The sequence below is a fragment of the Chlamydotis macqueenii genome, chromosome 3, assembly GCF_036417535.1.
Source record: "Chlamydotis macqueenii isolate bChlMac1 chromosome 3, bChlMac1.mat, whole genome shotgun sequence".
In the NCBI taxonomy this organism is placed as follows: Eukaryota; Metazoa; Chordata; class Aves; order Otidiformes; family Otididae; genus Chlamydotis; species Chlamydotis macqueenii.
In genome coordinates this window covers 83,662,148-83,689,793 of record NC_141558.1, presented here as the reverse complement: position 1 = coordinate 83,689,793, position 27,646 = coordinate 83,662,148, and the positions used below count along the sequence as shown (strand labels likewise).

At 41.2% G+C, this 27,646-nt stretch overlaps 1 protein-coding gene across 1 annotated transcript in view; it reads left to right on the top strand.

Annotated features, from left to right (window-relative positions):
• PLB1 (phospholipase B1) overlaps window positions 1–27,646 on the top strand; it is an 87,170-nt gene that overhangs the window by 42,571 nt on the left and 16,953 nt on the right. Inside the window, exons 28-47 of the mRNA XM_086744711.1 lie at window positions 549–644; window positions 1,116–1,187; window positions 1,832–1,891; window positions 2,294–2,354; window positions 3,084–3,142; window positions 4,923–4,990; window positions 6,013–6,056; window positions 7,286–7,394; window positions 12,279–12,330; window positions 12,472–12,552; window positions 13,671–13,736; window positions 14,140–14,240; window positions 15,119–15,200; window positions 15,643–15,747; window positions 17,539–17,634; window positions 18,745–18,816; window positions 20,685–20,762; window positions 22,764–22,824; window positions 23,529–23,587; window positions 26,112–26,170. Coding sequence (XP_086600837.1) covers window positions 549–644; window positions 1,116–1,187; window positions 1,832–1,891; window positions 2,294–2,354; window positions 3,084–3,142; window positions 4,923–4,990; window positions 6,013–6,056; window positions 7,286–7,394; window positions 12,279–12,330; window positions 12,472–12,552; window positions 13,671–13,736; window positions 14,140–14,240; window positions 15,119–15,200; window positions 15,643–15,747; window positions 17,539–17,634; window positions 18,745–18,816; window positions 20,685–20,762; window positions 22,764–22,824; window positions 23,529–23,587; window positions 26,112–26,170 — 1,481 coding nt within the window. The remainder of the gene's footprint in view (window positions 1–548; window positions 645–1,115; window positions 1,188–1,831; window positions 1,892–2,293; window positions 2,355–3,083; window positions 3,143–4,922; window positions 4,991–6,012; window positions 6,057–7,285; window positions 7,395–12,278; window positions 12,331–12,471; window positions 12,553–13,670; window positions 13,737–14,139; window positions 14,241–15,118; window positions 15,201–15,642; window positions 15,748–17,538; window positions 17,635–18,744; window positions 18,817–20,684; window positions 20,763–22,763; window positions 22,825–23,528; window positions 23,588–26,111; window positions 26,171–27,646) is intronic.

The window sequence follows — 27,646 nt, the reverse complement described above, 5'->3', positions numbered from 1 at the left end:
AAAACTACTGAAAATGCTCTTGGAATAACTTGGAGATAATGGACAACTGGAATACAGACTTTGAAGACATGATTTTGGGCACTGAGTCCACTGCACTGCAGTCAGACAACCACGCAGTAAATATTTAGTTCCAAGTCTTCACCAGGGAGCACTGGCCCTATATCCACCATGCATTACAAAGCCCCTTCCAGTGCTTTGGTAAATGACTTTTATTATGAAAACCCATGTGCTTCAAAAGACTATAATGGATGAATCTCAGGGGAAATAAAGAATACAATCAATATCTGTGCCCAGGTATTCTGTACCTAGAGTCAGGATGGTCTATATTCCTTATTACTTTGGAAATCTTATATTGAAAAGTTTTAAAAGGCTTCTCAGTTCTGAGTTACTAGTGTTCTATGGCCCAGTTTAATTCTCTTGGGCTCAGAGGCCTTTGCAGCTACCTTGGTTTGAAGTCAGCTGGGATATCTCACTGGAAGAGAGAAGGGATAATGCACAGCTTGTTGCCTATCTGCTGTTTCTGTGACAGCATCCATCTTATTCTCTAGGAGGGGGTGCCAGACAGTTCATATTTTGCCCCAGACTGTTTCCACTTCAGCCAGAAGTGTCATTCCCAGGCTGCACGTGCTTTGTGGAACAACATGGTAAGATTTTTAAAGGTTGTCTTGGTTGCTCCTTATCTGCTTCATCCTGGCATTGGCAGCAAAAAAAAACCAAAAACCACACAACCCAAGAGCTACTATGTAGCTAGCCCTATCTCTTCTGAACCCTTAATTGTGTTCACAAAGTAAAAGACTGATCATGTAAGAAAGATCACCTGAATGGTTAAAACAGTCACATCAAAACAGTAAATCTCAGGGTATGTTAAGGCTGGGGTTGTTGGGAGATGATGCCTGCCTGGCATGTATCAGGCCACCTTCATGGTGTATGGAAATCAGCTTCTTCAGTACGTAAAGCAGCAGTGCGTGGAGGCGGCTGCCAGTGGGGGTGAGGTGCACCACAGTTGTCTTGCTGTGCTGCAGAGGTGATTTCCAGTGGCTGATAGCACAGCATTACCCATTGCTCTCTGATACTCATCCACTTTTCTTCTGTGCATCCTCCCTTTTTCCCCACAGCTGGAACCGGTAGGGGAGAAGACAGATAATCAGCAAATAGAAGCTGAGATTCTTCTCAAATGTCCAAGTGAGGTAAGTTACAAGGGTGTCTGCGTTTGTGTGGAGGTGCTGTGGGTGGCTTTAGTCTGCATGAGCCTTTACCAACTACCTGGAGTGCTGTCCCCATGAGTGGGGTCTGACTCTTCCCTGCATACTTTGTGCCACTTCCACCAGTAGCAGTATGAGCGCTCCCCTAGGAGATGGAGGGCAGGCTTGTCCCAAGAGTAAGTTTCCTCACAGCCACACATTGCAGTTGGCCAAAACACAAGGGTTTTGACCTACCTAGTCAAGACCATCAGGTATCCACACTGAATGACCGAGCTTCAGTGGGGGAAACAGAGCAATGCTGGCACCAGTCAGCACAGCTCTGCAGAGGTCACTGGGACTGCCTCGCAGTGGGACCACAAGCTTCTTGTTAATCACACACAGCAGGGTCCCAAGCATGTTCTGTAAGTTCTGTCTGTGTAAAAATAGTGACTCGGGTTTACACTGTTATTGTATGGGTTTTTAAAATGCCATTTCTTTCTTCTTTTATTTATTTATTTTTTAATCCCAGGGATTTATTTGCATCAATTTGGTAATCATCTACAGATATCTGAGAACTGAAAATTAGGGAATGGAAATATCCATATATTCTTTTGATGCTTTGCATTGACTCAGATTGCCTTAATTTGCAGACTGAGCCATTCCTGAGGACATATAAGAACAGTAACTACACATACCCTAACCAAACTCCAGTAAGTGTCAACATCACCATCCCACTGTTACTCTGCTGTATCTGTTCCTGTATGGTAACCAAATGAATCATGCTCTGCACCACAGACAAAACCAGTCTTTGGCCAAAAGGGTTTGGGAGGCTGAGTGCATGGTACGAAGGAGGAAAGCACTCCCTGAGTTAGGCAAAGTGCATCCAGAAACACCTGTAAGAACACATGCTCTGACAGCATGGCTATCAGAGGATGCTACCCTGATCTGAACAATACTGAAGATGACTATTGAATTGAGCAACCAAGACCTGTCTGGTTAATTACATGCTAAACAGGCTCTGGTTTATCCACTTGGCCTCTGCTAGGAAGATCCTAGTTACTGCTCACTGTATTTGCTAGCCAAATGCTATTCAGCTTTCTGCTTCTCTTTAGAATTATGGAAGCCAGCTGCTGTGCGAGGACAGGTCTCCATCCTCACCTCCTGCAACTTCAGGTAGTCTTGCCTGTTTTATATTACAAGGCTGAATTACTGTCAACTGACCTTCAAGATGAGTTTTTATTTTTGCTGAAATGACTGCTGGACTGTGAAAAATACTGCTCAGAAAAGATGTCATGCTTTTCAGCAGCTGCTTAATAGATACAATGCCACACTGTCACGCAAGGTAACATTCTGACTAAGTCGCTCCACCCAATTCACTGCCAGTTTAGAACTTCAAGGTATCTCATAAAATCCATGTTTGTATGCTGACATAGCATATAAGGGATACCACCTAAATCTTGGGGATGGAAACCGGAAATCCAGCTCCATGCATGCTAGTCTAGGACATAGCAATATTAACTTTTTCAAATAACTTCATATTCTCTTCTCCTTAGTCCTTCTTTGCCTTCTTACAGCTTTGATATGCCATTCCTGCTTTTTCTAATACTGCATTGTTTTACCTTCATGTTGGTGCTGGATGTTGTTTGCAACTTACTGTTATTTGGTCCTTGCTCTTCTGTCTTTTCGGTAGCAATGTTAACTATTGAGATGCTGAATAATATGCATATGCTGCTGCTACAACCACATGAGATGAGCTGGAAAGAGCTCTTGATTTATCACCTGGGTATTGCAAAAACAACATGTCTCAGCATCAGAATGCACAACAGCATGTGTCATTTATACAGTGGTGAAAAATAATAGCTATTTGTTATCCAGGTTCAGCTGCATCTGTTTCCTTTGCAGTGCATTCCCTAAAGCCAGCTGATGTGAAAATTATAGCAGCTCTTGGGGATTCTCTGACGGTAAGAAGATAGTGTTTTTACAGTTCTCTTGGTAAAACTACAAACATGTGCCTGCTCCGGTGGAGGGGAAATAGCTGTTGTACCTAGAAGCGAAGACCTATTCATTCACAGATGATAATAGAACTAGCAGAAAGAACGAGAAAGAAGGGGTCAGTTCTATAGCACTTTGTTCGCTCCCATACATGTATTCACATGCTTTTGAACTGAGGCAAAAACACAGGCAAATCCTTTGAAGAGCTGCTTAAATAGTTTGCTGAAGTGGAGACAGAAGAGATCAGAAGCTGTTGAAATTAATGGGACATAGCACAAGCCTTAGGTTACTTTGTTTTTCAAAGTTTTTCTGAGTAGGAATGGATTGGTGAACCTGTTCTTTTGCCTCCGTTCTTTCAGGAACAGAGAGTGACTAAGGGATGTTGGATAATAGCATTTTATTCATTTTAGCATTAATGAGATAAGGATGTACAGGGGTGAGAGCCCTCTGACTTTATCCATTTCAGCAGATATTCAGTCTTTCTATTGTGCCTGTTTTAACTCATAGCTAATTTCTATATGAAGATGTAGTTCTTGCTGAAGATTATTATCTTTGATAGCCTAGAAGGAATATGTCTCAAGATCCAGGCATCCTATATTCCAATTACATCTTTCTGCCTGATGTTTTCATACTGGTCAAAGACTGAAACTCTACAGCCAGCTCAAAGAAAACACTGGGAGAAAGACATAATTGGAACATAGGTTTCTCTGAATCTGAGCCTTAACAACAAAGACATTGTGTATACAAACCATGAAGCCTTTACAGCTATCTGGCAGGCATGTTGCTAAAACTCCTACACGCAGGAGGCTACTGAAATAAATAGAAGCATTTGAATGCAAACCTGCGAAATTGACAAATGAAAGATAATCTATATATAGCTGTGATTGCCATATTATAATATCAAGGATCCTGCAGATGTTTCTGTTTCTAAGTATAGTCTGTAGGAACTGAGAATAAAATCTGCTCTCATAGGAAGTGCAGTGGTGCATTGCTGTCTCAGAGCTGCACTTGACCCATGCATAGTTATTCTGAACACCAGTCTTCCATTAATTCAGTGAAGCTAATACATAGGAGCAAATGTGGTAGTGTGGTTTAATCTGAAGTGGCAGCAGATAGTCTGCCTGGTCTTGTGCTGTACTGAAGTACTACTCCACACCCAAATTTAGAATGAAACTATAGTATCACAGCTGGCAGGCACTCTGCTTCTGGATTCTGGTGTTGGTTTAGGAGGGATGTAGTTGATAGCTTGCCTCTTTCTTCAGAGTAAGTGTAGAGAGTGCTTTTCTCCTTGCTATAGTACTACTATAAATCTCTCCATTTAGTACAATACTTTTCAAATCAGTGTAAAGGTATTATGGTGCCTCTTTCTGAAATCTGTTTGTTTTCTTTGTTGAGCTCATATAGTCTTTCTTATCATTAGCCAAAAAGTTTTGTATGTTTGAGAATTTTTCATCATTCCTGAGTAATGCAACCACAGATGAGCTATTCGGCTTGTCTAGACCCATGAAAAGAAAGCTTTTGTTCCATGGTTCCATCATATATTTTGTGTGTCATATACAATACAATGCTCGTAAATAATTATGAAAGGTATCAATGCATTCTTCAGGAAGAAGATTGGATAGAAGCCAGATGCCTTCTAAGGCTTTTGAAGAGGTGCATTCAAAAGTAAATAAAATTACTATGTGTGAATTACTGTTGTATTAATAATTGTGCTTTAATTTCACTTGGTTCATGAAAAATGATGTCCAGGCTGGTACAGGAATTTCCTCATATAGTCTCCTGGATTTGGGCACTGAATACCGAGGACTGTCTTGGAGGTAAGTCTTCAGCCAAGGTGATGAGGAGATGTGTATTCTCTCTTGTAAAGAATATTATTCTTTTCCATATGTTTTGGGGGTTTCAGCTGTCAGAAAGTTGAAAAAAAAAGTTACTTCTCAGGCTAGAATTTCTTGTGACGATATATCAACAACCAGGATTTGTCTTAAAGATGGCTTCACAGGAAATGTTTTCAGCAATGGATTTTAAGCTAGCCTTTTGACTTCTCTCATGCTTTCATCCTTGCCTGCTTGTGAGAGTCTGTATTTTTTTGGTGGGTTGGCAAGTTGAAAATCTACAAAATTGGAGAAAAATCACTGAAACAAACAAGTCAGAACTGGTTGCTTTTGGGTTGATTTCTCAATGTTTGCTGTTTCTGAACTTTTTGTAGCACCATGGAAAACAGTTTGTTTAACGGAGAACTTTTACTACATGCAGCACAGAGTTGTAAAAGACTATATATTTGGTGTGAGGATATAGCTCAGTTGACGTTAACTAAAGCAGTTCTGTGCTGTCCTAACCCCCCTCCATAAGCCTTAGTGTGTCCCACCAGTTGAAAAGCTGGAGAGGACATACCCCTGTGCAGGAAGCAGGAGAAGAGACTGAGGAGCCGCTGCTGCAGTTCTCTTGTCACCTGGGGCTGGCTGTTCAGCGCTGCCTTAGGGTGTCTTCATGAGGCAGGAATCAGCCTTAAAGTCGACCTTCTAATCTGCAGTACTTTTAGGGCTCGATCATTCGAGTGTGCCATTCGAGTCTCAGCCATTTTTTCTGCCATTTCGTAATGATTGACTATCCCCCCATACACCTGCAAGATCATTAAATCCCTCTGACAAACATCTTTACCACTGAAACCTCAGCCATTCTCCTCAGTAGTACTTCCACTTCATGGTCTCCACATAATCTGATAGATTGATAGTTACCAAATTAATCATCTTTCGCTTTTTGTCATAATGTGTGGTAGGTTTTCACTTTGCTTATTGTCTGTGTCCAGCTAAGAGACTGGGATTTCTTTTTCTCATTCTAGTATTGGAGGAGATGCATCATTAGAGAACGTGACAACTCTACCTAGTAAGTACATGCTTTGCTAGATCTAATTGGCAAGACTGAAGGGCAGGAACGGGCTGATTTCTGATGTGTTTACAGAGAGCTCTTAAGTATCTCAAAACTGTTTTAGGCTAATTAACAAGAACTACCTTTCAAAGAAACAATAACCTAGGACTAATGAGTAAAAAGTTGGCTTCATCAGCGAAGCTGAGAAGCAGCTAGAAATTCCCTTACTTTCTTTTCCCTCTCCCTTCTCAACTGCTTGGTGAGTGTTATTCAAATTTCTAAATAAGTTTGCTATGTCCATGCTTGTGATGCAGTTAACGTTTACTTTTAATAAATATTCCACCATAGCTTTTTCCAAAAAGAGGTGTTTGCATAGAGTAGACCTCTTTACTAAATAAAGCTAACTACTTATACATGTAACCTGAAAGGGATAACTTTAACTTTTTCTTTACTGAAACATGCAACTTCTCATAGCTCAGCTTTACAGCCACTGGAGTTTCAGTTTGGATCAGCTGTAATAATAAACTCACATTTGAAGAAGGCCGGTAAACTGGCCTTGTCTGTGTTGCCTGTTTATTATAAGCAGAATGTAACTAGAATATCATTAAAATAAGCAATTAATCAATTCAATGGATGCTATTACATTTGACAAAGCCTTCATCAAAACGTGGTTGAATTCAGTCTTTGAGAATAAGGTAGCTTTTATGGTTTATATTGTGACCATTTTCACTCTCAGCTGCAAATTGCTCTGTCAATTTCTTTTTGGAAACTACTATGGAGGTAATAGAGAATGTGGTGGGATTCTGTCAGAACCATGCATCTGAGGCTTTCTTCTTCATATTTGTCAGTAGTAAGAGATTTTGCACAGCCATGAAGCAGAGCTAGCTGAAAACGAGCTCTTGCTGGGCTGAAGCCCCCTTCAGGCTTGCTTCACAAAGTCACCATCATATGACTGGGGATTTTATTTTGGGCTTTAACCACTACAACATGAGAGAGAACTACACACAGTAGCCCTCAACCTGTCTATCTTATCCGCTAGTAGCACTGCAGAGCACAGCAAGCACACTGGCGTCTGCGTTGCTGCCGGCTGGTGGTCCCTCTCACCTCTGCTTGGTGGATGCAACTGACTGAGTGGAGGCTGCAGCAGCCGTGCTGTGCTGTCAGAGGGCAAAACTGTGGCAGTGCTGATGTGTGCTAGTCCATGCAGATGTAGGCATTTTTCCTTCATTGCCATCTTTCTTTTTCAGACATCTTTCAAGAGTTCAATGCTGCAATCACGGGCTATTCGACTGGCATGGGGCGTGAGAATGATTCAAATGCATTCCTTAACCAGGCAGTTCCTGGAGCACAGGCTGAGTATGTAGCTTTTTGTTGTGCATTTGCAGGTGATGGATGCTTCATCTAATTCCCTTTCAACTGTCTCATGTACTGTCACAACTTGCTCTGAACAGCAAGCAAAACCAGTCTAGTTAGAGTTGAAAACTGACTCAAAACATGGGCTTATTTCACAGCTGAATTTTCAAATGAAGCCAACAGTCCTGGTTATGAAATCCACAAACAAGACACCAGCAAAAACTGTTTGGTGTGGTGGTAGTTTCTGCCCTTCCTTTTCAACATCTATTCATTTATCTATTTATCTGTCAATAAACCTCTGAGAGCGTGGATGTTTTCAGAAAATTAGCATGCAGTGCATTTGTAAAGAGATACTAGAAGAAAAACTAGATTAAATCTTCCATAATTCTGGCCTTAGGCTTCTGGATAAGCAAGCAAGAGTGATTAAGAGAGAGGTAAAAAACTAGCCACAGTCTGGGATCTAAAGAAAGGAGAATTGCTGATGGTCATAATATGGGTTTTGGTGCATTGCAGACCTGGTGCAGTTGCAGCCAGTTCTGCTAATATAATAGGGATTTTAATGTCTTACAGTCATTTGAATTTGGCTCTTTGCTCTTAGTCACACCTGGGAGGCTACATGAGTTGAGCTTTGCTGTATTGCTTATCTTAAAAATCCCTGGCTTCTTATGGAAAGTCAGTGCTATTTAATTAACAAAACAGATGGCTGCTGGAATTCAGTTATAGTTTGGGCACAAGTTCTGGCAAACCATGCCTGGATTTGACATTGTTAGTTGATATTACCCAGACCTTAATTTGTTTGTTTGTTTAAAGAAAAATTCCTCTTTCTTCCCAAAGAGGTCTTGGAAGTAAAGTTCAGAAGCCAAGTGAGGTGTTTGAGTTTGCTGTATCTAAGCCAAGATTGTTAGGATTTATCAGGTATTTTAATTGCTTCCATGTAGGCCTTGAGTAACTTCTGACTCATACTAGCAATCTTAGTAAATGCTTGGATTTCCTGACAAAAATAGTCTGCTAGGTGCCCTGATATATTCTAGAGCCCCTCCATACCTAAGATAAGGGATTTTGTTTCCTAGTGATGACTGAATGTATGTGTGGATGTCAGCGAAACACATGCAAGGATTATGGCTCTGATTCAGCCATTCATGGGAATTTATTAACATACTTCAATAATGCGCCATATATCCAGATTAGCTTCAGCTTTTGCTTGTTATAGGAAAGAATGAGATAGGTGCCTGTCTTGTATCAGTTAAATCCTAAATAGGCTTTTTGGAGTGGTGGGAGGACTTGAAACAGGATACACAACCTCTTAAGTCACCAATATGACTTAAAGCATTTTGTATCTGTAGCAACTGAGGCATTACTGTTAAATAGTTATTTGTCAGCTGTATGAAATGAGTTGATGGATGTTAGTCTAATGATAAATTGTCTACTTCACCTATACCAATTAGTCTTCTCTCTTCCCATGCAAGCAGCTGAACTGGATAAATATGATGAAGTGGAGCTATCTATGTTCTGACACTAAGTTTTGTAAATGTTCAGCAAGGAGATGCAGACAACAATTGTCCCAGATTTCTGCTAGTCTTCTGTGTTTCTCTGTCTCATAACTCTCTGTAGAAGGGTGTGCAAAAGTAAAGTCCTGCAAACTACTCCACTAATAACTCTGAGCTTTGAGAGGTTTCTTTTGGGGTTCTGTTCTGTCACATTGTGGTTCTTGATCCATCTGAGAAGATGAATGCCTCCTAGTTGAATATTGAAATCTATTGCAGCATAAGGAAATGTTTCTCCTGCTTTAGGTATTTGGCCCTGGAATGATGATGCAATCCAGCACTTATTCTTCATCAGCCAAAAATATCCATTTCGCTATGATTCAGAGGGCAAAAAGAGTCTGTTCTGGTTTTGTTTAGTGAGGGGGGGCCTAAGGTGATAGCTTCTGTAGGAAACTGCTAGAAGTCGCTCCCCTTTGTTCAGTGGACTCGGCCGGGCCTAGGGCGGACCCACTGCTGGCCAAGGCCGAGCCAATTGGTAGCAGCATGTCCCGTGATAACACCTCTGTGATAACGTATTTAAGAAGGGGAAAACAGAAAAAAAAAAGGAGGAGAAGATGTGAAGCAGCTGAGCGGGGGCAGAGAGATGGGGGCGCAAGCCTTGTGGGCCTTGCAGGCCTCACCCTCTGGCCTCCCACCGGGCAGGCGGCTGGGCCCAACTTGGCCCGGCCTGGCTGCAAGAGGTAGAGAGGAGATGAGAAGTGAATAAGATGTAAAAAGGATCCTGAGAGGCGTCTGCCAGCCTGTTGTGAGGAACGGCTGCAGACGCCAAGGTCAGTGAAGAAGGAGGGGGAGGCTCCTGGCCAAGATTCCCCTGCAGCCAGTGGTGAAGACCATGGTGGAGCAGGTTGTCCCCCTGCAGCCCATGGAGGTCCACGGAGAGGCAGAGTTTCACCTGCAGCCCGTGGAGGACCCCACGCCAGGGCAGGTGAAGGCCTGAAGGAGGCTGTGGCCCATGGAGGGCCCGCTGGGGCAACTGTTCTGGAGAGTCTGCACCCCGTGGAAGAGATGACCCACACCGGAGCAGTTTCATGAAGGACTGTGGCCTGTGGGAGGGACCCCATGATGGAGCAGGGGAGGAATGTGAGTTCTTCCCCCAACGATGATGCAGCAGCATAAAACAACGCATGATGAACTGACCGTGACCTCCATTCCCTCTTCTCCCCTGTGCCACTCGGAGTGGGGAAGGTAGTAGAGATAATGTTAAGCTTGGGAAGAGGGAGGGGGGAGAGGTTATCTTGTTCCCTGTCTCATTCTCCTGCTAGTTTTAGAAATAAGTGAGTATTTTTCCCCAAGTCAAGTCTGTTTTGCCCGTAATGGCAACTTTAAGGATTTCTCCCCCTCTTTATCTCAAACCTTGAGCCGTTTTTCTTATATCGTCTCCCCCTATTCTCTTGGAGGGTGGGAGGAGTGAGAGAGAGACTGCGTAGTCTGGTCCTGATTGGGGCTGAACTACGACACACCTAATGCTAGTATTTCAGAATTGTCACCTGGCCAGAGACACTTTTGGGTGCTAATCTGGAAACTACTTTCCAGAGGTGCTGGGACCTTTCTGTAATCAGGTAGTTCTGCACCCTTACTAGCTTTTGGAAACCAGGTGTAAGGGTTTCTTAAAATGAAATCAGTAGCTGCTTTAAAGAGCTCTTTAGTAAACTTGATGGCAATGTAGCAATGCAGATCTCATTCAGCAAAACGTTCCTAAGCCTATCTGCGTTCATTGCCAAAGTGCTTACGTACATGCTGGAGTTAAGGATAGATCTGAAGCATGTTGCTGAAGCATGTTGCTGAAGCAGAGCTTGGCTGAGATCTCTGATTTCACATGGAAAAAAAAAAGGAGGTTAAGAATTTAAGACTGAGAGGAGAGAACAAATGACAGGACCTGTGAATATCTGTATTTCCCATTAGCAAATTGTTTCTGTTGATCAAAATCTGAATTTGGTGGAGACTGCAGCTCAAGGATGGGTGATTGCTGGCACTGCTTCGTTCAAGATGTTGTTAAATCTTACTGACTGTGTTGGATCAGGATGCATCAGCACTTCACTGACTGCATGTGAAATCGAAGGTTTTGTGGACTGTCAGCTCAGTAAGTGGTGTTTTCCTCTGGATCAATACTGAAGTCAATACCCTAGCTTATGGGTTTCCACAGTAAGAACAGAAGGAAATCACGACCACTTGTGGCTTGTGATAGCTTTGGCATATAAATAAGTAGGTTATGACATTGAACAAGGGCGACAGTGAACAGAGATATTATATGCATCCAGTGTCTGTGTCATAAGTAGATGTATGACAGGGCTCATTCCCCAGTAAATATTCTTACATTAGTGTTAGATCAGTATTCAATTGGGGGAGGGTGGTGAGAGGTATCTCCTGTTCCTACAGTAAACACAGCATTGCAAAGGAGGGCTAAGCTCTGGCTGCCCTACAAAACAAGTGTCATGCTTATTAATGTCAGCTGATGTGCTTCCAGAATTGATGGACAGTCAGTGAAGTGTCTCTAACAACAGCCTGAAGGGAGATGCTGCTCATGCCATACTACAAAGTTGCCTGGAAGGCCAAAGCTTTCCAACCCCATTCTCTTTTCTATGCATATTTGAGGATCAACATGTCAGGGCAGTCAAACAAGATTGAGGTGTTCAGCCTAGGTAACTCAAAGTTCCTGGCAGTTCATATACATACATACATATATATATATATATCTGTGTATATGTGCAAAAGAGAAGAGAGTGCTTGCTTGGCTTTTGGAGAACAGCAAGGCTGTCATCTTAACTTGTCTGAGTAACTTTGAAATTTGCTTGGATTTTTAATTACCCTGGAAAGGTGGTGTGCACAGAGCTGTTTTACACAATTGGATGCGGGCTACAGAAATGAGGTAGATGTGCACAGTGAACTCTGAAACTCTTCAGCTTTGCAGGGGGGTGAGTTGTGGTGTATGCACAAACATCGCTCAAGAGGTCAGTTAAATACCAGGACTTAGTATTCCCTTGTTTTAGTCCACAAGGCATAGAGTGATAGCAGCTTAGATTTAAACAGGCCATCTACTTACAAACATGTTGCTGTGTCTAGCTTTTCAGCTGTTTTAGGTGCTAAGCACACTGTAATAGAAGCTAAACTTGCAGTTCCAGGATAATTACTGAACTTGAGTAAAGTCAATATTCAAGTTCAATTTGATGTTGACTTTCCACAAAGATGTGAACATGTAATTTGATCATGGCAACTTGAATATTGTACTGTCTCCTCACTCAGCCCTTCTGATATCTGACATCTTGATTTAAGGTGTCTGAAGAGCGTTAACATGGATCTTTCCATAAAGGTGTTTATTTCACTCACTAGTTGTCCTTCTTCACAGGCACTTACCAGCCCAAGCAAGCAATCTCCTGAGACTCATGAAAACTGATCCTGTAAGTTGTCTGGGACTGCTTTAGTCTTACAGAATGAAAAGAAACAGGTGTTGCATCACATGATAGATCCACCTGTGATACCATGTGCATATCACAAAGTCGAAGAAATTCAGACTCATTATTTTCTTCTTTATTGCACAGAGAATTGACTTCAGTGCTGATTGGAAGCTCATAACGGTGCATATTGGAGGCAACGATCTGTGCAACTATTGCAAAGACCCTGTAAGTAGTAGAACTGGTGAACTGAAACTGTAGTGGGACTGTGATGTCAGTGTAGAAACACGTCAAGGGAAACCTATGGATTCTTAAAGCCTTCATAGAGATAGCCTGAGTTATATGTGCTGCTGTATGTTTTGATGGTGGTTACTGCTGACAGTGCTCCAATATAAAATCAGTTAGTGGCAACAGAGTAGGATGGTTGTGTTCTCTCTGGCTTACTCCAGGGTAAGAACCACTGTCTTTGCTACTTTGACCATGAGCAAAATGTGGTAAGGGAAGAAAAGCTTCACTCTTTTGATGTGGTAACTTCTCTACTGCTAGCACAGCCTCTTTAGACATCCGAGAAAGAATTATACTGCTTTGAACTACCACTAGTCCAATCCTACAATTGTCATCACCACATAACTCGCAGTGTAGGGGAGGTACTAGGAACAGGTGAGGTACATATGAGGGAAGTTGCTGCAGTGTTCAATATCATGTGAATTATATGCTTCTCTGGATTGTGGAGAAGCCTTTAGGGCTGCCATAAGGAGATGGGAGTTGAGTGGGCAGGTGGCGGGGAGAGGGCACCTTCCTCTGCCAGCTCTTACTCTTTTGCCTTTAATATGCTACTTTCTTGTGTTTTCAGTTCTCCTGCAACCCCTTGTGCCTGAGAAATTTGCTGCTTCTGCAGGAGCCTTGCCAGGCATCATTGCTGCTGCTGTTGAGTTTTATAGTTTTATTTATAGCTATGACCTTGACTAGCAATGATTTCACCTAATTTTACAGGGGCTTATCAGCTGGCTGTGAACACGCCTATGGCTGCTTGGTTTATGCTGTTCAGCACGCATTCAGATTGGTTTCTTCCCATGTCTTTACATGAAGGACTCAGTGGATTTGGGTTAAATATACTGCTATTCAACAAGGTTTATTTTAAATCCAAAATGTCACCTAGTCTTTCTACATTTTAGATTAACTGATATGCTTAAAATCTCTGGTCTCTAGAAAGAAGCGAGAATGTTCTACTGACCACAGTGTTGTATGGCAGAAAAGGAAGTGAATTAATACAATTCTCCAGCCTCCCAACCAAAATGTTTTGTGTCTCCATTTAGCAGTAATCTCTTCTCTTCTGTTTCTATCAGGATCACTACTCAGCTGTGAATTTCACCAGCAGGATTCAAGAAACTCTTGATATTCTGCACCAACAGGCAAGTGCTGTGAAATTGTTTTGGCATTCTAGCTTGTACTGGTACATGACTGACTGGTGCTAGCTATTTGGTTTTTTTGATTTTGTTTTTATTTTTCCATTCTGGTACCAAACATTCAACTAACTTCTACAGTAGCATTTGCTTTTGTCTTGTCTATCTGAGAATAGTGAGACGCAGTCTGAAATAACAGACAATAACACTGGACCATGGTGTTGGAAAAGAATCAGAAGTTGAGTTGGGAGAGTTTGGTGGGGGCTTTTGTTACCTTTTTTTTTTTTTCCCCCTCCCTTCCAACAACGGAGAAAGGGAAGGGGTGTCAAATGGCTGGACTTTGGGGTAAAATAAATGCACCATGGGCTGCATAACCAGTTCCTTCTAAGCTGAAGTCTGACTTACCTTTCAGGTTCCGAAAGCTGTAGTGAGTCTGGTTGAAGTGATGGACCTCCTCCCCATGAGACAGTTGTTTGTGGATACTCAAGTTCAGTGCCCCACTTACATGGCAGAGTAAGGCTTGTTTGACTTCCTTTTCTACCTGAGCTTACTGTCCATGGTGATAAAGCATGTTCTTATTCCATGCTTGTCTCATCATTCAAAATGATGTTCAAAGGTAGCACTACAGTCCTGCGGACGTCCCATGCAGTGCTGACGTCACCCTGCCTGATAGCGTTGCCTTCTCTTGGCTTTGACTCTAAGTGTTGTCAGAGGGCCTATGTATTTTCTCTGTGTCTAGAACTATAAGGTTTCCTGTGATACATAATGTACACCTCACTGACCTTCATTTAAAGTTATTGATACAGAGTTCCTCAAGGTGGAGTTGAAGTCCACAAGCATTTGGATTTTCAGGCCTTTTGAGCGAATGTGAAGTATTTGCAGAGTAGACAGTTTTCTCCTGTTTCAGAGGCTTTGTTGCAATGGGTAATTTTCATTCTTTGCTGACTTTCAGAGAGGGAGAAGTTCTGTGTCTTGGGAATGCAAAAGGAATTGTTGATTGGAAAGGTATCAGCTCTGAGGTAACGGAGCCAATAAATTTCAAAGATCTATTTTCTAGTTCCAGAAGGACTTGCATGCACCCCTGTAAGGCTGCAGGGACATGGTGTAATGAATGGGACAAACTATCATAGTACAGTGTACATCACTTTGATATACTTGGGGGTGAAACCAAACTGATTGAGGGTAGTATCATTCATGTGAGCCACAAAATAAGACTAAGGGTTGAAATGATGAACAATGGCAAGGACGATAAGACATATTCACAGAAACATGACTCTACAGGTTTCCTTGTTGCTTCCATGTCATGAGGGCGTTGGGTGGCAAATGGTGACTTCTGCATTCTCAGATCTCTAACTCGTTCTTCCTATCTTCTCCTGTAACCTCTCCCACAGTTATCTGTGTAGTTGTGTTCTCACAGGAGAAGAAAACTCACCAAATTTAACGATGGTGAGGGAAGCCACCAGAGCTTACCAGGTATGTGTATCAAGAGTGGTGCAGTTACTTTATTTCCAGTTGAGGTGAGCTCTTGATTACCATGCAACATATCATAGCAATATTTTACCCAAACGGGCTCTGTGAGCTAAGCAGGAGGTAATCTGATGGTATCCAAACCACCATATCTCTAGAAACAGCAGCAACACTCTTCAGAAAAATCTATTACAGATGGATAGGTGGGAGTTTAGTCAGCAAAATCCTGTTTCCCACAAAGAGTTGTAGTGGTGTGTTCCAACCTTCTCAGCTGCTTTACAAGGCTCACCTTTTGCCAACATCTGTGTCTATTTCAATTAAGAAGTAAAAGCTTCCTTCTGATTCTTGAGCTCTCAGAAAAAAACAAAACAAAACAAAACAAAACCAACCAGTTACGCTGCAGAGATGTTGATGGATTATTAGTGGTTGTGTTTTTTGTTTCTTGCAGCTTGGCATTCAGAGACTAGTGGAATCTGGCAGATATGATACTCATGAAAATTTCACAGTGATCATCCAGCCTTTCCTCCAAAATCCCAAAATTCCTCTTGATCAGGTATGGTCTGAAGACACTTCTGCATGCAAAGGACTAAGTGTGGGTATCTAACCTATAGAGACTATATGCAAAATAGTTTCAGCTTGTTCTGTGCTTTTTTTGTTAGAACTTGTTGCTTTTTGGTGTAATACATCAGATTTCTTCATTTGTTTAGCAGTTCTTTGTTTTACGTATTTTTTCTGTCAGTATGAAATACTGTTTTGGAAAATGAATCAAAACCTGAATTAAGAAGTTTGTTTGCCTATGTTCTCAAGGGTATATAAATATTTTTCCTTCTGAAAATATAACATGATTAATAAAAGACAGAGATATTAAGTTACAGTTCTTAAAGCAACATCGCTGCATTGCTCACTGGAGACTACAACATCACCTCCTCTTCATGTCCCAAAACTCAGTCTTTTGTGGCTGACAGCAAGAGAAGTTTACATATGATCTGGTGGAAGTAGTAGTTTTATGTAGTGAGCGCTTTTTCCTGTTATTGGCAATTATATTTCAGTTCCTTGAATGGTAAACTATAAATCTAGGAAATGACCCAAACCTCTTCTGAAACTGAAACTCCATTTGCTAATTTTCACAAGCATCTGCGCTTCCTCATCTCATCTGGAACTAAGAGCAGATGGGGCAAAATATTGAGCAGTGATTGCTCTGCTATAATTGAACCCAAGTGATCTTGAAAATGCTGGCAATAGCTAGTGACAAGTTTGAAAAGTTCAGATGCTGTTACAGACAAATTTGTAAACTGGCTGAAAGCTTCACAGTAAAAACAGGCTTTGATATTTTTATTTTTATTTTATTTTACTTTTTTTTTTTTGTGAAACTTGTTCCTATGAAAGGTCACTCCTATGGTTTTGGTACTGAGGTAGGGAAGGCAGGAATAAAAACAGAAGCAGCAAAATATTTCTGGACTTTTTTGTAGTCTTACAAGTATTAGTTCAGATTTTTAAGAAAGTTCAGGATGCTGCTTTTTTTTTCTTGTCTCACACAATATTCAGATGTTCCTGAACTGCCTCTAAACTTGACAAAAGATCTGATATAGATGCGAATTTTGGTAGTCCTCTTATAAACTAGCCCAAACACACTGAATCAAAACCTGCTCAAGTTTTGAGGAAGGACTGCTCTGACCAAAAAATGTTGTTTCAGTCATCTGTGACCTACACTCTTTCTCATCTCATTACTCACATCAAAGACAAGATATTCAAATTTCCAAACTCCATTTCTTTCAGATGGTCCTGTATCTGTATTAAAGTACAGCTTTGGTCAGAAAGGAGACTGCACTGGTGTGCTCGGTCAGCCTGGCTACCTTCTCACAAACGCTTACTTGCTTCTTGCTCCTTTCAAACTTGCAGAACTGGCACAGATGTGAAAAAGGAGACAGGCTTTGTTCCTTCTGGTAAAACATCCGCAGTATGCTTGTTACCATGTAAAGATACTGCAGAGCATAATGATGCCTGTGGTGCCAATTCTGATGATGTGCTGAGGAGGAAGAGGAACCCATCTTTATTGCAGAACGAAAGAGGGACTAGACACATAATTGAAAATGCTGGGTTTGCTATTTCTGGGTGAGTCTGCCCTTGGAGGCACAGAGGGATCTATAGTTAAGTGTTTCTAGTAGCTTGTGGACTAGCTGAAGTACACTTTGTATCCCCAGGTAATCATGAGACTTTCCACATTGGAGCAGCAAGAACAAGTAGCATGAACCTCCCAGTACTGGATCTGATTTGGCCTCAGTAACCCCAAGCTGGAGCTGTGTGGATTCTTCTGCACTCATGTCCTTTACGCTTTCTTTTGTAGGATGGGCACCCAGATGTCTCCTACTTTTCACCTGACTGCTTACATCCAAGCCAGAAAGGCCATACTCAGCTTGCCAAGGCTCTCTGGAATGCTTTGGTAAGGTGACAGGCTCTGCATATGATGTTGTCTTTACCTTGATCTGACTACCGTTAAAATAATCTCTGTAATAAGCATTGCAATGAAGGCCTGGATAGCGCTGGACCTTGTATTTGTTTCTTCTTAGCTAGTCAGATACCCTCTGGTTTTGAATCTGCTCTCAGCCTAGAATCTCTTGCTTCTTAAAGTGTGTGGGGAGGAGAGGGGGGCTGTAAGTGCATAACCACAGTTATTCGTGATTTCAACTGAGTGACTTCCAGTCTACTTCACCCATTGTCATGAAACACAGAATACCATTCAATAAGAATGATGTTTCTATAGGCTGGTATGGGAAACCATCAGATGAAGAATTGTAACTGCATACGTCAATTTAAAATTGGTTACTTAAAAGTTTGTTTTAAACCCGTGTGTTGTGAGTGTCTCATTAGGAATAAAAGTAACTTTAATTCAGTTTAGTTTTACTACCTTTGGAAATGAGTAAAACTCAATAAAAATGAGTCGTTAAAAATGGCTTAAGCAAAACCATTTTACTTAGCATTGCAGTGAGTAGGAGTGGAGTACACATGCAGTCAAGACGCGGTATCTCAGATCCTGGATGGTAACTTCTATATACTTTGGGGTAATGTCTTAACAGCTGACAGGATTGCTTGCAATCGTCAAGCAGTACCTCTAATTAGATTTGGTTTAATCTTCTATGCATAAACATCCTTTTGTTGGAGATGCCATCATGCAGCTTAGCTATAAAAATTGAGGGACTCTCAGTGTCTTGTCTTTTATGTAAGAGAAGAGAGTTTATGACCTTGACTTCTGGCGAAATTCCAAGGTACTTTATGTGCCTGCCAAAATCCTCCAGGAGTTCAAACTGATCCAGTGTAGCTTTCCACTTCCCATTTTAAGCTTCTTTCTAGAGTTGCTGTTTTGTTACACAGTTGCCATGTTCTGCCTGAGAAGGAGATGCATTTCAGCCTTGGGTAAATCAAGGTCTGTAAATACAGGCAGCTTTATATAAATTTGAAAGGTATATTTGGATCCTTTTGGATTGGAATTGTTATACAAATGTAAGAGGAGCTGACTTGGTTATGAAATAGGGGTTTTTGTCTTCCTTTCTAGTTACAGCCTGTAGGACAGAAAGCTGTCTCATTTGATTTCAAGGCTGACATCGTCCTCGACTGTCCAACTCAGGTAAATATACAGAAGTTATGGAAGCTGGGTGTCAGGAGCTGTACGTGCTTGTGCTTGCTGCAGAGAGCAGGAACTCAGTATGTCTGGAACAAGTTTTCTGAAAACTGTTGTTCTCTACTTACCTCTGAGTGAACAGGTGCCCTTCGGTATCTGCTCTGGTGTCCCTTGCCCTTTTATTGTGCCATGAATACTGACTGAGAACATGCTGATTTGTGTGTTTTCAGTTGTAGCAGAGGTGATATTTTGTTATGTTTGTGAAGTACAGAGGCAGCTCAAGCAGCAAACAACAGAATATGTTGCATTAACTTTCCCGTCAGAATCAATGGGATTTGGGTACCACAGCAGCTCTGAAAACCCCAGCATCTGTTATCTCTTGAATCAGTGGCAGGTCGGTTTTCCTGGCCTGATCTGTAACAGGGATACTTCAGACTCTTTGGAAGCTGTTTCTACAGTTATAAAACAAGCCGCTGAACTTGCAATACAGTTGCTAGGTATCAGCACGTGGAAATGACCGCTGCAGTCAGCAATAATTGACTCCCTTTCTTCAACAGTTTCAACGAGAAGGCCAATGAACTGAACAGATCAGGGAGCTGAGCTGTTCTCAGGTCTGGAGATAGTCATTCAAGTCATACAGGAGGCTTTTGTCCATATTGTGTCCATCCTGTCAGAAAAGGAACACCTGCTGAGTTATTAATTGGCATGTTTCAAAAATCCTCAGATTTACTTAAATTTATCCTACTTCATTTTACCCAGTATTCTTTCCAAGCTGCTTAAAGTAACGTAGCAACTTTTTCAGTGCCAAATAATGTCAACTTTATACTTCTTGCCCTTCTTCCACTCCTATTCAAAAATGTTGCTTTTCAGAGGTAGGCATAGAATAGTTTTACATCCTTTGTGAAGAATATATGGCCATTGTTTTCAGAAATGGTAAACCCATAGTGCTTTGAAAAAGTCAGTGATATCAGTGCCAGTAGTTTTCCCTGCTTAGAAAGCTCTGAGGTAAAGACTATGAAACAGTGCTAAAAAGGAATAAATAGACTGTTTCCAGGGGATTTCACCTTCTGTGTTACTAAAGAGAGTAGTAAATTATTTCAGATGCTGACACCCACTAATTCCATGTATCTTTCCCACAGTTTCTCACTACAGTTTTAAAACCCTACTTCAGGTAGTGATGTCCATGAAAATATCAGGTGTGCCAGACTGTAAGGGCCCAACAAGCCAATGAAAATTTTTTTGTATTGAGACAACTTAAAGTAGGATAAAACCCTGCAAATAGAAGAACAGTGGATCTTCCAATCAATTAAATATATTTTCTGATTTTAGTGCTTTGTACAACCTCCTCATCCAGATACTGGAATTGCAATTGAGATAAGAGGGCATCTGGTGAAATTTTTTAGCCTATACAATGTGCATGTCTTCCTGAATGCATGTTGCATTAGTAGGGGACAAAAATAACCATGCAATTTATACTCCCTCTCTTGAGGGGAAGAGCAATCCTTTCAGTAATCAATCTTTTGTCTGCCCTCTGCTGACACAGGAAGATCTGCCCAGGTTTCTCTAGACTTTACATCAGTGTCTTTTGAAAGGACTAAACATCTAATAAAGTCTAATTAACTTGTGAAAGGTTAGGAGAGAAAAATGTTAAACTGCAATCAGGATCTGGCATACGTAATTTCTGCCATAAGGTGCTAAACACAAATCTTACTTCTGAATTTTAAGGAAGGAGCATGGTTTCAAAATCCAGATCCTTATTTTGCAGCTTAGGCAATTACTTTCTTGGTGATATGATGTGTTGATATCACATGCTATGGTCTGTGCCATGTGTTTATTGCCTAATTTCTTTCACTTTTGTATTGCTCTTTCTCCAGAACAAACCATTCCTGGGAACATACAGGAATAGCAACTATACATATCCACCTGTGGAGCCCACTAATGAGCCAATAGAGGTAATTGTTGCATCTTTTGCTCCATTTTAGGAAAACTATGCAAAGCTGTGTCTGGTGACTGTTCACACATGATCCTAAATTTATAAATGAAATAAATTATTACCAGTTTTCAGAATGGGAAGTCTGTCTTGCATTGCGTTTTTTCCTATGTAAACAAGCATTAAACTCTTCCCAAAAGCCAAACAAAATTAATTGTATTAATTGGTGCAATTGTATCAAAACCATGTTCAACAATAAGTCACCTGGACTGCATCATTAATTCAGATAGCAAGTTCCTCTCAATAGGAAGACGATAACTTAGAACCCTGAGCCCATAGATGATCTGAGGAAGGTCTACATATTCTCCTTATGAGCACTGTTACTTCCATGCACTCAGGTAAGCCTGACCTGTAGAGGGCAGTCACCTTTACGTATTGGAAATGTGGCCAGAGACAAAGGAGGTGATTGGAATCCATTTTCACTTTCCACCATGACAGAACAACTACCACAAGGCAGATTAAACAAGCTGCAGAAACAAACTTGGCATAGGACTTGAAGAAACAGGGCAGTAACTTGCTCTTGACAAATGGCTGCAAGCGTGCAGACTTCCTGCAAGGAATGCTCTGTTTCCATGACAAGTGTGGTTGGAGATGGCAGTCAAAATGGGCTGGGCTAGTTTGGCATACTGGGAGGTCCTCATGCCTACCCAAATTATGAAAATCTCTGTATGCCTTGAGGGTTTACAAAGAGCAACAGCTAACATTATTTCAGCAAGCCGTATTTTGCAATATTGAAGTGGGATTTCTATCTGTAGAGCTAGAGTTACACTTTTAATGGGTAATTCTTGCACTTCCACTGAATCTCAACAGCAATAGCCTTTGAAATGATAGGGTAAAGGAAAGAAACTGTAGAGAGAGTAAAGGAATAGTTTCCTTGCAAGCCCAGCCGCCCTTTCTAGCATCTGCAATCAGCCTTTGACTGGATGGCTAATAGTAGAGCCTATTACCTCATTTTTTACATGAACAGATGAATTTGTCTTGATGTTTTTAAGCACTAACCATGTTTTCTGAAGACCACTGGTCCATATAGTTTTTCCTCTGAATGGTAGAATTGTGCAATCATAGAATAATTTGGATTGGAAGGGACCTCAGGACATCCCTAGTCCAATGTCGTGCTCTGAGCAGGGCTGGTTCTTTGATCAGGGTAAGCAGATGTCGTTGCTCTTACAGGGACTGCCCATTACAACAATTACAATTTTTCCCTCGCTACTTTCTCAGCTAAAGTTGTTGCTCTCTATCAGAGAGCATAGGTGGTACATTCATCATCTGCTGCTGCTGGTAAACCAAGATGTTCTGCGATGTGTGGCTGACTCAATTTCCTCAATTGATGGAATAAGAGTAATAGCTATAATACAATCTAGAAATGTATGGTAATCTAATTATTTAGAGGCTGACAGTTCTCTTCACTGAAACTTTTGAAGCTTCAAAAATTTTAAAAAAATTATATTCAGTGAAAGCAAGCCTTTTTTGAAAGTTTCTAGGAAAAGAATAGGTTTCTAGTGAGGTACATGGGAAATAATTTTAATACTGTATAATACATTAATATAATATTAGAACTTTGCAGAGGATTTTATTGTTGATTTTTGTTTGGTTTTACATCTTGAGACAGAGCAGGATTTCAAACCTGAAGACCCCACCGTCTAGATCATAGACAAAACCTACAGGCTGGAGAGGAGAAAAGAAATTATCCTCCTTGTGGAACTTTGTCATAAGCAATATTTCTAGATTAAATGTTTTACCTTTGGAAAAACGTTATGTTTTGGCTAGAAAATGTCACCAAAATTAATTAATGCTTGGACAGTATTTCACAAAGAAGAGGAAAGGACTGTTGAGCTATATAGGCACCAACCTAGGATCTATGTCTTAACTTGGGTTTGCCTTTCACTGTACAATTAAACCATATATGGATTCCATATTATGCTCTAACCATAAGGTGACGCAATTTTGTAACTTGCCATTTCAGAATTGGGGCAGTGACCTATCATGTTCTGAGCAGACTCCACCCAGTCATGTCCCAACATCAGGTGAGAAAACTTGTAAGCTGAAATCACAAATAGGAAAGATTTCCCCTTTTGTTTTCTAAAAACAATAAGATCTTGAAATTGCAAATCCTAAATGGTAAGGAAGCAAAAGCTGATATATTTAGCAGCAAAGGAAGAAAGTCTGTCTTACCATACACAGCAAGTTCTCCAACACAGCAGGCGTGCTCTCTGTGGATAAATATGATCACATCTATCATTTATCATATACATGTATCATATACAGCAACATGGCAGCTTAAAATTGCCTGGGTAGGTTAGTGGCTCGACAAGTTCTTGACCTACCTGGTGAGCCTACTCTGACAAGTAGCTTAGTAGGGGCACTGACTGTAGTTGGAAGGCTTTATGGGGAGACTGCTAATGGTAAGCATTGATCTATGACCCAAATCTGACAATTAATTCAAAGAGATTGAATACATGCATCCCTAAACATATCTAATCTGTTTTCTTTTTTTTTCCTAAGCTCTCTTATGTTCCATTTACTTCTTTGTTAGCTGAGTTCACTGTTGCAAGCAAAGGCAAGAAGTTATGCCTTTTGCCTAGCTGACACAGAACTTGAGGCTTGTTTTCCCTAAATGTCTGTAAAAATACCATCAAGTTGGAACCAAAGACTTGGATCTTTATTCTGTTAAACATTATTTTATGTCAGTCATCAATAATCCTGATTTTTTTCTCCTACTATTTTTTAGTACATGAGCTACAACCTGCTGACATCAAAGTTATAGGAGCACTGGGAGATTCCCTGACTGTGAGTACTGCTGTGTTCCCACGTTAGAATAAGAAGAGAGTTGTCAATTTCTATCTAGATGTGGTTGTGTTAGCCATAATCAGATAGAAAGCAAATTGCTTTGGCTTGGCAAAGCAAAACTCATCTACCTGTGTCCTTTTGCAAAGAAGTAGCCTGCAGGGATATGAGCGACACTGGCAATTGTGTCATCCAGTAATGAATAATTCAGGCCAGAACAGAAATGGGATCACATTCTCTGTTGCACACAGTTTATTCAAGTGTTTTTTAAAAAGGAAATGTCTGCCTTATAAGAACAGTCTTTTTCTGACACAAAAACAAGGGCAAGGAATTGGTATTTTTCATACAATGAGAAATCTTGATGAAAATTCCTATGGAAATAATTGATTGCAGAACAAAGTGCTTCTCACTTGAGATAATTCTGATACTTCTGTATTTCAGAATTTTGCTTTCAGATGTTGCTTTCTGGTTTAAGCATCCTCCAGTTAAAACTGATTTATTTCATGTACCAGTAAATGGAAACTGAAAAGAAAAGAGCAGGCACAGAAAAGAAAGGCCCCAGAAAATAATAGTAGGGAATACTGCAGATCTGCACTGAAGTTTTCTGAAAAAAAAAAGTTCCAGAATTACACAGCACTACAGAATTGTTCTGGCATGGGATGAAAGCAAACATTTGCGTCAACAGTTCCCATGAATTTTAACTCCTGAGCTAAACTGGTGCTCATTCTAGCAGCTTCAGCTCCCATAGAATTCGAGGGAGTAGAAGGGACTGAAGCTCTTAAATGATCAGGCTTATCTATAGGCAGGTGTGCATATCTTCACCTCCTCATTAGCACTGAAACTGATTTTACTTGACCTGATGTAATCCTGGCTTTTTTCCCCTCACTAAGCTTTGAGCTTTTCGTAGAAGACCTTAGTAATGACCCTGTAAGTCTCCCTTCTATACATTGCCATGACTCTTAAAATTAATTGCTTGATTTCATCCTCCACATCTAGTGCTAGACATGCGCACTAGCATACTTATCTTCTTTTAAAATTTTAATTCTTTTAGTGTATAAAATGTCTCAGAGAGCCCTTAGTCATAAGGGCCAGACTCTGATGATGTTTGAGGTCCCTGTCTCAGGAGCTGACCAAGACAGTTTTCATACTGCTGTTATTCATGTAGTTCCTATTAGTTGCCACTGCCACAGCAAGATATGACTGGGGTATTTATGAAGGGATTTGTTGCTGATGAGGTGAAATAAATGACGGTGTTTCTCTTGCATGCATACGCACACAGACAGACACACACACGAAGTGCAGTACAGCCAGCAGCAGTGCACGCTTTGTACTGCCTGACCGTCCCTGGCCCAGAGAGACAGCAGCAGCAAAGATCTGCCTTAGACCACTAAGGCATTGATTTTTCTCCTAGTATTTTCCACAAGAGTATTTCCCTCAATGCAGTCAATGTTTATGGCTGAATTGATACCACGGCTTTTTGAAGAATATAAAATTACGTGAAACCACTAAGAAGCTATAAAGCTGTGGAAGAACGCATTTTCATTGTTGCTGTCCTGAATGTGAGTCAGGGTGCTGACCTTGTTCGAGGTCTGTCCCAGTCCTATGAGCTATTCAAATTCATCACAAACTTCTTTGTTCTGATGGCTTCATTTATTTATTTTTAAAAGATATTAAAGTTCACACTGCAGGAAGGCTGTTCTCAGTCTAAATGCAGTTGGAGATTAATGAAACATTGAGCAATTTAATCTTGTCACTGGCTAGAATGCATCTGTCTGACTTCTTAGCATCAATGCACAGTGAAAGCAATAGATATGCCAGCATGCTTACCTGTATTGGCAGAAAAAAATCTTGCCTACACATCATCAACTCCATGTGTTAGACTAGCAGACCGGGTCCAGCAGAGGAAAAGTGGATTTTACACCAAAGATTTGTTTTCTTGGCAGATTAGAAAGCAGCTCCTCTACTGATTTATTTACAGCTAAAACTGGCTGTGAATTTTTCATCAGTGTTTTTTTGTTTTGTTTTTCCTGCATTATTAAGTCTCTTCAAATCAACTTTCTTAATGAAATGCCAGGATGAAGCATTTTCCATTAGAAAAATCCAAACAAATACAAACCTGTTGATGTTAATCTGGGTTCCTTCTTCTTAATCTGGGTCTCATTGGGTTGCTTACTAAGACAGTGTTAGAGTAGTAGTTCTAAAGCCTTATGTACTTGACCTTGCAGTCTGATGCCCTCTGGCTGGACAATATCTCCTCTGATGTTCCATGGTCTACTATCTAGATGAGCTGCTTTTGTATATGAGGAGAAGCGTGGGAGACGCAGGGCTGCCCAGGGGCCAATGTACGGTGGTGAAAGAGGACGTGGACCATTTATGCTAAAACTGGAATATTGGAAAAGCTTGGCTGGATGCAGAGTAACATTACCAAAATGCTTCAGCACTTTCAAATCATGATGTCTGTCTTACCCAAACTTGTAGCACTTTTTTCTTCTAGTAGTTTATAAATGGTTCTTTCCATCCTTTCTAGACTGCAGTAGGAGCCAAAGAAACTGACCTACAGACAGACTGGAGAGGACTCTCCTGGAGGTGAAAATGCTCAATTTTCTCTTTCTCTACTTTTATCCACAGACACAGTTAAATGTGTGAGTCACCTGGTTGTGTAGTTAAGTACTTAGGTATGTAAATGCAGGGGTAGGATGCTGAAAGCAAGTATTGCTGGATAAGGATTGGAGGAGTTAGAACTGGAAGAGAAAGGCAGTGATTCTTGAGGGGGTTTTATGTGTTTGTTTTTGTGTTGGTTTTTTTTTGGTTTGGTTTGGTTTGGTTTTTTTAACCAAACCTGATTGCTACAAGCATGGTCTTGTGTATCTCGCAGTACTGGATAATTAATATGAGTGAATTCTTTCAGCCTTCTGATAGTCTCTCTGGAGTTTGTTCAAAATATTGCTGTTGCTGTGATTATCTATTGCAGTGTCTAACGCTAGAGAGTCCAAGTGAGTGTGCATTGGCATGAACACGGTGAGAGCACTGCATGCATATTCAATGAAGATACCCCAAATAGCTTTGCTATTGCAAAGTGGACGAAGACAATACATGTCAGAGTGTGAATCTCAATATCCATGCTAGAGTCAAAGGGAACTGCCTGCTTCATATGGGCAGAAATATGGTTGATAAGCGTGTGTGCATGTGTACATTCTTCATCCTTTCTTCCCTCCTTGTATGTATCTCCAGGCATAAATCTCTTCAGGAGGGGCTGACAGAAGTGGTAGAAGAATATATTGGCTATGCACCCAGACAAGTTTTGAATGGTAGAGGCAGAGGCTCTTTTCATAATCAACATTGCAGAATCCCAGATAGGTGGTTAATGAGCATTTCATGCAGTCTCTCTTCTATGCATAACTGCACACAAATGTAGTTTCAGCGAGATCATGTGGAGAGCAACTTTGGTGAGGAAATAAGCCTTTCTATCCGTTGTAGTTCAGGCCCGACTGGGACCAGACTACGCAGTCTCTCTCTCACTCCCCCCACCCTCCGAGAGAATAGGGGGAGATGATATAAGAAAAACGGCTCGAGGTTTGAGATAAAGAGGGGGAGAAATCCTTAAAGTTACTGTTACGGGCAAAACAGACTCGACTTGGGGAAAAGTATTCATTTATTACTACAAACAGCAGAATAATGAGACAGAGAACAAGATAACCTCCCCCCCCCCCCCCCCCCCTCTTCCCAAGCTTAACATTATCTCTACTACCTTCCCCCCTCGAGCGGCACAGCGGGGAAGAGGGAATGGGGGTCGCGGTCAGTTCATCATACGTTGTTTTATGCTGCTGCTTCATGGTCGGGGGAAGAACTCCTCATGTTCCTCCCCTGCTCTGTTGTGGGGTCCCACCCATACGCCACAGTCCTTTGTGAAACTGTTCTGGTGTGGGTCATCTCTTCCACGGGTACAGTCTCTCCAGAACGGCTGCCCCAGCTGGCCCTCCATGGGCCACAGCCTCCTTCAGGCATCCACCTCCCCCGGTGTGGGGTCCTCCATGGGCTCCAAGTGGATCTCTGCTCCTCCGT